The sequence below is a fragment of the Limulus polyphemus genome, unplaced genomic scaffold (assembly GCF_000517525.1).
Source record: "Limulus polyphemus unplaced genomic scaffold, Limulus_polyphemus-2.1.2 Scaffold2495, whole genome shotgun sequence".
Taxonomy (NCBI): Eukaryota; Metazoa; Arthropoda; class Merostomata; order Xiphosura; family Limulidae; genus Limulus; species Limulus polyphemus.
The window spans coordinates 149,962-161,914 of record NW_013668105.1 but is presented as its reverse complement, the minus strand read 5'-3'; the positions used below and the strand labels follow the sequence as shown (position 1 = coordinate 161,914).

The 11,953-nt window shown below is 32.9% G+C and overlaps 1 protein-coding gene across 3 annotated transcripts in view; it reads left to right on the top strand.

Annotated features, from left to right (window-relative positions):
* LOC106467123 (adenosine deaminase-like) overlaps positions 1-11,953 on the top strand; it is a 28,281-nt gene that overhangs the window by 7,738 nt on the left and 8,590 nt on the right. Inside the window, exons 1-6 of one of the 3 annotated variants that reach the window (XM_022395254.1) lie at positions 1,490-1,622; positions 3,997-4,058; positions 5,294-5,416; positions 7,868-8,121; positions 9,546-9,691; positions 11,704-11,945. In XM_022395254.1, the coding sequence (XP_022250962.1) occupies positions 1,578-1,622; positions 3,997-4,058; positions 5,294-5,416; positions 7,868-8,121; positions 9,546-9,691; positions 11,704-11,945 (872 nt within the window). In that variant the 5' untranslated portion in view covers positions 1,490-1,577. Of the gene's footprint in view, positions 1-1,488; positions 1,623-3,996; positions 4,059-5,293; positions 5,417-7,867; positions 8,122-9,545; positions 9,692-11,703; positions 11,946-11,953 lie in introns of those variants that run through there. The other 2 variants (XM_022395252.1, XM_022395253.1) reach the window with 2 other exon arrangements.

Sequence of the window (11,953 nt, the reverse complement as noted above, 5' to 3'; positions counted from 1 at the left end):
ATTCTCGGATACTTTTCATCATATCTAGTTGTATTTCTTACTCTCCTTGACTGAATCCTTTTTCTGACATAATTTTCAGAAACATTAAATAGTTAAAAATTTTCTTTGAGTATATTATTTTTTTAACAGTGTGACCACTCTAATGCGCCATCTGCAGCACGTACGACTGATATGCTCCTCTTGACTTTGTAAACACATAACTCCTGCTTTAAACATAAGACTGTTTCGTCAACTAAGACAGCACGAGACAATTACAGCTGATAAAAGTAATATGTCTAAATTAACCACGTATGTTTTCATTAACTATCTTACAACCGCATTTGATCACTCATTAACAATGAGGTGGTCCCAAATATTTTTACACTGCTATATTTCTGTGACAAAGGGGAGAGAAAATGGACAAACTTTCCATTTCCAGTATCTTTATTTCGTTGCAGAAAAAGAAGACGAAGAATTTATGTCCTACTGAGGAAATCAAGCCCGTATTTGGTGCGAAATAAGTTTATAATTTGAAAAGGACAGCTTCGTCGCATTTCTTCAAACACTAAATACAAACCACTACTGTAAACACTAAATAGTCTCATACTTGTCTTCTGGAACGAAGCTTACGTGACCCCAAAACTCCTAATTCCCTTAAAGACACAGGAGGTCAGGAACTTTAGCTTAAAATGGCTATGAGAGGTGTTGAAATTGGGCAAGTTTTTATCAAAGCAACTTTCGACAATTCTGTTTATGTTGACCAGTATTCCTGACACAAGAAACTGTGAGGAGGACAAACAAACGTGTTAGAACTGGTTTCTACAGTAACAAGACTTCCGATTGGTTGTTCCATTTACTGTGGTTTTTCCCTAACTGCTATACACGATATTATGTTCTTTTATTACTACTCAAACCTTCCTATTCAACCTTCTGGGCATATTTTAGCTCCCTTGTCTCCAAGTTTGGTCCTGCTAGCACCAAATCACGGGAGAAATCCACGAACAAACAAATTCACGTACAACATTGATGTACTATTATATTATTCATTAGATGACGACACGTTGGGTATGGTGAAATGTTTTGTGTGTTGTTATTTGAGTTAATCGAACTTTAACCTTTTTTTTTTGGAGTATTCTTATAAAAGGGCAACGTGTAATGAGAAACGTGATATGCTTAACCATATTACGAACTTCCTTGTATACACTGCATGATATCTGATTTCGCAAATATAGTTTTAGTACAGTTATCATCATGTCCCCCGGTGGGTCAGCGGTATGTTTACGGACATGCAACACTTAAATCTGGGGTTCGATTACCCGCGGTGGACAGAGCGCAGATAGCTCATTGTGTAGCTCTACACTAAGACAACAACAACAGTTACATTCATATGAAACTCATTTAGAATCAGATAAATATATAATGCAAACTGAAGAAAGATTTTATTTGCGAAAGTCCCTCTTTAAAGTCATGTGGTTTATATATAAATAGTATATGTATATATATATATATATATATATATAAGGGGTTGTACTCAATACATTTAACCTACTTTTTGATGCGAAGACAAATATCCACAGAAGAATATCAGTCTTTCCAAAATGTACTCATCCCAAATTTATCAGACAAAATTTTCCAAGCCACGGGTAAGTGTGATGATTTGTAAGTTATTACCCCTTTTGTTTTCATTTTTATAGTTGAATGAAGAACTAATGTTAATTTTACATTATTTGTAAACAATTAATGATGAATTTATGTTTAGGTCTATAATATCTAATCAGCCATATCGAAGTATTTCACAGATACTTCTATTTCTAAAATAGAAGCTTAAAAAGTGACATAGTGAAAACAACAAAATAATAACAGTTGTTTGTGTTTTCTGTTGTGTGTTTTTTCTTCTTTTTTATACCCATATGAGTGACACAGTAAATAATTTCTAGTATAATTCATTGTTTTGGGCATCAACAATATACAAATAATACGAACTGACTTTTCTATAGTTTTAAAGTAATGAATCTTCGTATTCATTTACATTTAAAACCTAGATTTAGAAACAATATCCATGGAAACTGGAGTGAAAATCGTTCTTTAACTTTCTTATGATCAGTGTGAGCAAGTCATCTAAATCTTATATGCACAGAAACATTGCCCAATAACATAGCGATTTCATTGTTTGTTTGAAGTTAAGCACAAAGCTACACAGAAGGCTATCTGTGCTCTGCCCACCACGGGTATCGAAACCCAGTTTCTAGCGTTGTAAGTCCGCAGACATACCGCTGTGCCACTGGGGACTAGCGATTTGAAACTAGTACAGTAAACGAAGCAGAAACATTTTTCAAGACAAATATAAAATGAAAAGAATAAATATACAAACAATTAAAACCCAGTATTTAAGAATTCAGCAGTTACAGCTGAAACAGACACGTAGATGAGCAAAGTAATACAAAAGTTGGTGATGGATGCTGTTGAATAACTGCTCCCTCTAGTTTGTCAGTTTAAAATTAATTAAGTCTGACACAGGTTGGTCTTGTGCAGGTTTGCGCGAATATTCGAAACACAAAAAAAACTTCGATAGGTCTGTTGCAGATAAGTTTAGAGACGTACAATGCTAAAAGTGTGGTACAGAGTACAGATAACCTATTATGTAGTTTTGTGCTAAAACAAACCAAACTAACCATCACAAAGATGAAATTAAATTGTCTATTAAAACGATTAAAACCTGGTTAAATGTGATGGGAGGGTCGCCGGTTCGAATATCAGTTCCACCAAACATGCTCGCCCTTTCAGCCGTGAATGCATTATAATGTGATGGTCAATCCCATTGTTCGTTAGTAAAAGGGACGGCTAGCGCAGATAGACCTCGTGTAGCTTTTCGCGAAATTCAAAATAAATAAACAAACAAATAATTAAATGTGATACTGTATAAATGGAACCTCCCAGTGGCTCAGCGGCAAGTCTGAAGGCTTAAAACGTTAAAAAACCAGGTTTCGATAATCCTGTACCTTTGTGCTGAAGTGCAAACAAACAAATATAAATGTAAATTATACACTTTTCATAAAGATCTGAATTTTTTAGCTATATCATTAGGTTCTGCACTATGCTACAGTACTGGTGACATCAATAATAATGCACGTCGAGTTTTTTTATAATTCATAGTTAGGGAAAAGAAAGAAGCTATATTTAAAAATTGTAATGTCAACTGAAATGTTTAGAATACAAATTTCTCCAAATAAATGATATATTTTTATGGGATTTAGAAAAGGTGATTAAAGTTTACACTTTGACAACCCGTTATTCGTTTAGCCTTTTTAATCACTGTTGGTTTTTTGTATCAAACACTGGAAATCTAAATCTAAAAGCCGTATGAATAAATTATGTTAAAATTAAATTTCAGAAAAAAATTATTTAAAGATTCACATTGAGCTTACTCAATGTGTTTTAGAATAACTTAAAGAAACGTTTTAAAATAAACATATCTCACTAAATATCACATTTACTCTGGTATTTGTTGTTTCTTTTAAATTGGCAAACGTATTATTTAGAATATCGATACAGTAGGTTTTATTTGCAGATATCACAAGGAAGTGTGCTAAGTTCTACAGATGTCACAGACAAATGTATTAAAAGTTATTTGTAATGATATTGTTGCCCAATCAAATAGAGTGCAAAGACGAAAGATGAAAACGTTGATAGGATATTTTGCTTTTAGGTGAACATGTGAATTTAAACATATGCCAGTTCTATTTGGGGTACTTATGAACTTAAATATAAATCAGATCTGTTTGGTGTATACATGATTTAAAGTATATATCAGTTCTGTTTAGCGTACGTATTATCTTAAGTATATTCCAGATCTGCTTGGTGTATTTATGATTTAAAGTATATATCAGTTCTCTTTAGCGTACGTATTATCTTAAGTACATACCAGTTCTATGTATCACATATATGGTACAGCACATCTCTTTGGTGTGCATGCGATCATAACTATATATATATATTTATATACATTTCTTTTTTCAGATTCAACTTCATATTCACCTCGAATTCTCACCACATGCACTGACTTTATGGGAAATAGCTCAGTAAGTTCAGATCTTATTCAATTAATGAACCAGTCATCGGTTGTTTTGTTTGTCATTTTATATTTTAGTTCGCACAACTGAGAGTACAGCAATCTCCAATCTACGAAGGAACACAAAACTTGAGAAAATTAAATTAGACAATAGTCGTAATATTCTGGCCATTATTTAAATTGTGATAGTTATGTGGTTTGATTTCCCACCTCTTACAAGGTTGATGACCAGCAGGGACGCCTACTGTGTATTTGTGTGGGAAGAGATTCCTCACACAGAGCATTAAAAGAATCAGACAATCAAATTGCAGGTTTACTCATTTGTTGTGTTGATTTAAAGCTACAGTACAACTCAAAGCCAAGGACACGTGTTTTTGCATTTTCACTTTGGAAAACTCCAATTGTTTCCAGGGGCTTATCCGTTCATAGATCGCCGTAAGAAATTGAACCTCTCCCTTCCAATTTAATGGTCAAATCATTTTCCTGCTAACCTGATAATATTTTAATTCATATCATTTTTTATAAATACTACATAAACTACAAATATATACTGGTCAAGAATAAACAAAAAAAGGGAATTTTATTGATCTTAAAATGTCATTTATTTATTTTTTCTGTTAAAAAGTAATATTTACTATTTACAATAAATTAGATTTCTGAGTCACGAAGTAACAGTTTTGAATCGGCAATTTTAGATAAAATACGTTTCTTCAACAGATGTTTAATTCCAACATATTAGACAGAAAATAGTAAGGTTTTGATTAAAACAATATTAGTCGATTCCAGACTATAGTCATTTAATTTTTATAAAATGACATGAAAAAGGTATAAACGTTATTTTACCAAATCTACAAAAATGTTGGGTTGAGCATGTTTTAATGGTCAGCTTGTCGGGTGCTAGATTAAAACGTCCGAGGTTCGAGTCACGAGAGGCCACTGTTGATCGATAGCTCTCCATCTGGTCAGCAGTTCTAAATTAGATGACTGTTACTCAAATTCAGGGGTCTTCGATCTGTCCCTTTAGCTCATGTGTCGCATAAACTGCTTTAGAGGTTGAATCACACAAACGTGATAATATCTATGGAACTACTATCATTCAAGCGTTACGCACACAAAAGTACATAAATGAGGATTTCATTATTCGTCTTAATGCTGTGAGACTGTGTTGAGACATAGATATATCATAGTATCTAATTCATAATTCTGGTTGTAAAAAGGTTGTAATAATATCAAAAAACATTCCAGGGACAATAGACATAAGCTGCCTTTTAAGACACTGGACGAATTCAAGAAAGAATGTGTAACCAAGGAACCAAGTACCCTGAGTAACCACTTAAAACCATTGGCCTGGTACTTACCATTAATCAAGTAAGTAAATAGGTTTTAATCAGTTGTTTTACACGCCAGATCAAACAACTTATATTACTAAAGAGTATTAGGTAGATGAGAAAATGACACACACACAGCTTTTGTTTCTCAAACAACTTATTTTAACTACATAAAGTATTAAATAAGCCAATATGTTGTAACTTCGATATAAATGTAAATATCTCAGTTGAAGTTATGATATAAATGTTTGTGAAAGTCTGTGGTCTTGCAACGCTAGAAATCGCGTTTCGCACAGATAGCCATTTGTGTAGCTTTGTGCTTAAACTACAAACTAACAATTATTTTTCAAAGTAACGGAGAAGAACGCAAACTCTTAGAAGAGAAAGAGTTTCATATCTCATACTGCAAAGAAAACACATAATCAAATATGATATGACATTAGTGACTACTTAACAACAGGGAGTTACAAAACGTACTATCTCTGCTTATCTCAGATATTAAACACTGATTTCTAGATTTATAAGTCCTCAAACCTACCGCTGAAACACTTTATTATATTTTATTTAAAAAACAACTATTCATTTTATACGGCGCTGATAGCACACTCTTCACAGAGTAGTGAATGAAAGAACTTGTTCGAAACTATTTCTGCAGTTCAATTAACATAAACTTCAAATCAAAACAAGCTGCAAAGAAATTTCTCGCAATGCCTTAGACGTTGAAATATTTCTATTATATAAGTGTAAGAGAAACCTAGATTTATCTTCTTTGATTATTAATAGCAATTCTTTAACTTTAACTTACGTACCTACCCAAATACACTTCAAAGTTCAGCAAATTCACATTATGGTTGATATTTTTTACACTTTGTCTTATACTAACTTCTAAAGAAAGAGAACTAACGCTTTTCTAGCCTACCTTCTGCTGCACCAATGTGAAATACTGGTCAAGTATACAAGTTCAAAAATAGTAGCTTTGCGCGATTATTCGAACAAACCAAACCACTCCTGTTTGGTTTTAGACATGAAAAAGTGGCCTGAAAAATTCTTAGCTCTACACTTTTATTTTGCTTCCATTGAATTTGTGGATATCTAAAACGATCTATCTTGATTAGATCAGAAATAATGGTGACTTGTACTATGTTTGATGGCCATTTTGTTTCTTGTCAATTTAACTTTTGGATAAGCTTTAATTCAGTTTTTATTTAGATATTACTAACGTTTTGTAGAGGGGGAAAGGGAATTCTTCTTAAAACAGTATTAGAGGTAATTCCTTTCGTTTTACTGGAAATCTATTATTATTATTATTATTAAAGTTAGTTGTTTGATTAGTGGGGATATTTCTGTTCTATTCTAGAGTCGGTGTCTTTTGTAATATTATTCTCAGTTGCGTAATCTCTCTTAAGGTTTATTTGATTTAGTTTTTTACTGTTATTCTATTTCATTTTCTAGAGTGTTTTTTCTCTGTTGTCTCTGCCATGATGATTGCCATTTTATGCTGGAAATAAACTAAATCATATCTCAAAATGGTATTTTTTTCTTTCCATATTCCTCTCCGTATTTTTGTAAGTCTGAAAAACGTTGGTGTAAAGTTGTTATCTCTGCAAGTTTCAAAAATTGTCATCCTTAATCAGTTTTCTTAATATTTGTCACATTCTTCTGAACATTCATAAAAGTAAACTTGCCTACTTGTCACTAAGGCCAGAGAAGAAGTTTTGACACTGATTGTGACATGTTGAAGAAAAACAGTTTGAAAAAGGGCTTAATTATGAGTAAGACACAAGATCAGAGACACAATTCAAAACAAACTTCCTCGTATTAAAGCTGAATTTCGGTGATTACATGTTATGAGAAGCCCACAAATTTCGTAAATAATAAAAAAAACAACATAAAACGTTGTATTTTACTGTGCTAATAAATATAACTTTCTGTTGCCAATATGACGTTGCTTTTTTTTTGTCTATGTTAAATTTTGAATTACTGAAATTCCATATTTTACCAGGTGTCTTTTAAAATGCATTTTAACTGAAACACTAATTAACAAAGATAAAGACCTGCGTTAACAGAATGATAGATAAACCTCCAACAAATTTCAAAACAAGCAAATGAAGACCGTTAAACTTAAATTAAAACTACTCTATAATCTACTCGAAATAAAAAAGATAGTCGATAGATATTATTAGTACCACTTATTCAGGATTCATTTCCTAAAGGAATGATAAATCTTGGTCTATACAGTAACGTCTCTTAATTCAGTTAATTTTATCATTCTGATAAAAAAAAACAAAATAAAATAAGATTGTATTGTAAGGTAGAAATTCAATTTGATTTCGTTTATTCTTTTTCAAATTTTACGACTAAATTTGAAAAAATAAACTTACTAATATGATTTCTCGATAATAATAAAAAAGGTCCCATTTTGTAAATAAAATTATATTTTTTCAATATTGTAACTCATGAAACATAAGGGATAATATGTGGCTTCCTTCAGAGGAAACTGCACAGCTATCGAGCGGATAGCTTACGAGATGGCTGAACAACAAGCCAGAGAAGGTGTAGTATACAGTGAGGTTCATTATCGACCTGCGAACCTGGCCAGCATCATAAGAAGCGATGGTCTTTCCAGTGCTGAAACGGTGACCTACAGAATGGTGCTCGAACTCGTAACGAAAGGGTTTCAGCGGGCAGAACAAGACTATGGCATAAAAGCGCGTTCGCTTCTCAACTGTGGTAGAGAAAACCCTGGTAAGGGAAAATGGTTATTATACAATATACTTTAGGCTAAATTCAGTGTCTGTTTGACTTGTCAGTGCGAATATTTAGGCTGTTTCCAACAATAAAAAGGTGATAGTTACTTTTAAAAAGACATTTCAATTTTAAGACTCTCTTATGCAGCTTCTTTTTTTTTTGCATGTAGAGGTATTTGCATGTTGGAGTATATTCATCGTTTGAAATACCCAGTCGTTCCTCAAAACATATTTGAGAAAGATGTTTGGTATATGATAATATAAACAGATTAAATTGTTTCCACATTTGTTGTCTTGGCTAACTTGTATTTTCGCAGCATGAATTTATGGCTTGGGTCTTGTTTCAGGCTAACCTAAGTCAACTCTTTAAATCCCAATTTTCTGATAAACCGTATTTTGTTGTATTTTAGCTCTTTCGCACATAGCTACACAAAGGTTATTTGCGCATAGCCTTTCTCAATTTTGAACTGATAGATTAGAGGGAAGATATGTAGTAAATAGCGCCAACCGCCAACTCTTATCTAGCTGAATAGTGAAATTTAACCGTCACTCCTATAACGCACCCATGGGCCCAAATGGAGAGCGCGTTTTTTTTTTGCAACGGCACACAAACCATGAATCCATCGGATTTACAGTCCGGGGACGCTAAGCATTTAGTCACACCCAACCTAATGGGTTGTCTACTCTATGTCAACCATGGGGAATTGAACCCCGCATTTTAGCGATTTAAGTCCGTAAATCCACAGTTGACCCAGCTTGTTTTTGATTAGACAAGAGTAGTTTAAAGACTATAAGCTGGAGTGTTTTACTTCTATCAGTCAGTCATTGAGATGATAGTAAACTATTTTCAAATGGGTTTAAGATAAAAGTGTTTTCAAGTTATTCTAGATGATGTAAAGGATACTCAGATTGATTTGCTCATCTAATTTATTGAGAAATGTACAGAGAGTGAGAGGGTGTAGAAAAAATACCTTTTATCAAAATGGACTAAATGACTATTTTAATATTTCATCTTTTCCAGAAGGATGGACAGGACAACAGTACGAAAAAAAAAACAAAAAAAACGAGTGTTTCAGCTAGTTGTATAACTAAGTTGCTATAAAAGTTTAGATAAACGACCTTTACATTCCAGATGTAAATATATTTGTTTTTTTATTACTACCAACGTTTCGCTTTTACAGCTTCTTCAGGATTAATACATACAAACTGTTTGATATTGATATTGAAGTAAGTTGCTAGTTTGATTTCAATATTAAAATCTGCTGTGATATCACGAAAGATAACAAAAAAAAACATATTTGTCAAAATTCAAATAAAAACAAAAGGGTTTTCAAGGTCGTAAATCTTAAAGCACAAGTAGGTAACATTTGTTAATAATACTTTATGCTTAACAACCACTTTACCCCACTCACATTTTTCAAGACGAAGCTCGTGAGGTTTTGTCACTATGTGAAGAATTCAAAGACAAGTCCGTAGTTGGGATTGGACTAAGTGGGCCGTGGATTGGGCCAAATCAGGACTTGGAGGGAGAAGAGGGACTAAGGAAGGAAGTGATTGAAGTATTTCAGGTTTGTATTATTGCGCTTGGTAATAGTGTTGTTATTATTATTATTTCCATGTCCAAAAATAATTATTTATTAAAAGATCGATTAGCTAGATCCCAGCAAACAGAAGAGAGAATATATTTTTTCTTTTTTTTTGCGTAAATAAAAAGAAAAGAATTATTTAACAATCATTTTATAATGTTATTAAATATTTGTGGAAATATTATTAAACGGGAAATTTTGACTTCCCTGGTTGTAAAGAAAAATAAGTTATCTAACCTTTTCTTCTTTTCTTTGTACTTATTGAAAAATATCAGAACTAGTTAAGCTGACAAAAACGTTGATAAATTTCAGCTACCAAATAGAACTGAAAAGTTATGATTACTTCAGGGCCTCTTTCTACTCGGTTTTTGAAACTTTACGTTATTATATATGTATTTTTGTTGAGGAATAAAGTATTTCTAGTGCTCGAAAGCAGTGAATTGTATTCAAACATAAGTTTGACAAGAGCCTCTAACGAATTGCTTTCTATAACGCTAAAAATCAAGTTTCCATACCTTTGGTGGGCACAGCACAGATAACTCATTGTGTAGATTTGTGCTTCACAACAAACAAACGAAATATAAAAACTGTCGATTGTATTTCATTATGTTATTAAATGTAACTGTTGCGTCAGCGAGGTCACGTGACTAGTGTCACGCCCCCTGCTTTCTGGAAATATCTTGTACCTTCGCGAATTGTCGGGAGATTACTAGATATAGGGTAGTCTGGTATATATAAGAGGGTGACAACGTGACGGGACAATAATGTGTGTAGGTAATGAGTAATTGAACTGCAGTCAGAGAGAAACGTATTGTTGAAGTTAACGTCGTTATTATAGTTTGTTATAGCGCGACTGTTGAAAATAAGTGTATCGTAAAGTTGGATTCGGAAAGAATAAACCAGTTTTATCAAGTAAGAACTTGTGTCGCTAAAGTTTCGTCGGAACGAAGTTACGGAAAATCAATTAACAAACGGAGACGTAACATAACTAAAACAATTATATAGATCACATTTATTGTAATCGAACAATATAACAATAGATTATATGATTAGAAATGCATAAGATAAAATTTAATCATCCCTTTTCTTTGTTTCACAGAATCAGCGTTGTATTGAACGGTATTTTTTTTAAGATAGCGTAATTTAGTTTCTTTAACACAGTCTGCATATACAGTCACCTAAATAAATAACCGTTCTGTAGAAAACAAATAAAACTGCTAATAACAAAAAATATATAAACTTGAATAACAGCCATGAAAGATGTGAGGATTTTAACACTTAGCTCTAACTGTATTACTACTTTTAAAAGATGGGTGAAAAACAATGGTTTGAATAAAGATATTTTTAATTATTCATACTTGACTACCTTTGAAAACGCAGATACAAAAAAAAACTATACTACCACCAGCTCAAAGTGAACATTTGTCGTATCCTAAAATCTCGTATTTCGTAGGTGGGTACCTTACATATCAAAGTATGTTAAAATCAATATGGGTGTTAGTTCCTAGAATCATTCATCGTGACTTAAAATAATAAAGCTGCTAAATCAGGAAGAATTTTTAATATATACTAAAAAACCGAGTTACGTAGCTTTGATGTTGTTTTTTAATTTAACGCATCTGAGGAATCCACCTAAGAAAAACATAACGCACATTCGAAATGGTTTAGAAGGTATTGGATAATAAAACCTAAGAAATAAGAACAGAGTTCATCGTTAGAACATAAATAACATAACACAGCTAGTTGTCCAAAGCAGTTTCCATAAGCTACTAACATCGGTAAAAACTCACATATAAAGCATATTTTTAAGATATTGAAAACAACTGCATCCCTCCTCGGATGAAGTATGTCCCCCCGGTGGGACAGCGGTAAGTTTATCGACTTACAATTCTAAAATCCGGTGTTCAATTCCTGCGGTGCTCTAAAAGAAACAAATAAATAGATGAAATGTTGGAATTGATGCCTTCTAATTTTTTATTACTATCATCCAACAGAGGGCAGCACAGCTAGGAATCCACAGAACAGCACATACAGGAGAAGCTGGACCTCCGAGTAGTGTTGATAGACACGTGAAATTCCTTCATGTAGAAAGAATCGGTCATGGGTACAGGGCTGTCGATGACGAAGTACTCTACCAAGACCTACTGAAGAAGGGTATTCATTTTGAAACGTGCCCTCATAGTAGCTACCTTACTGGTGCTGTTCCTGCAAATTGTATTAAACACCCGATTGTCAAGTAAGAGA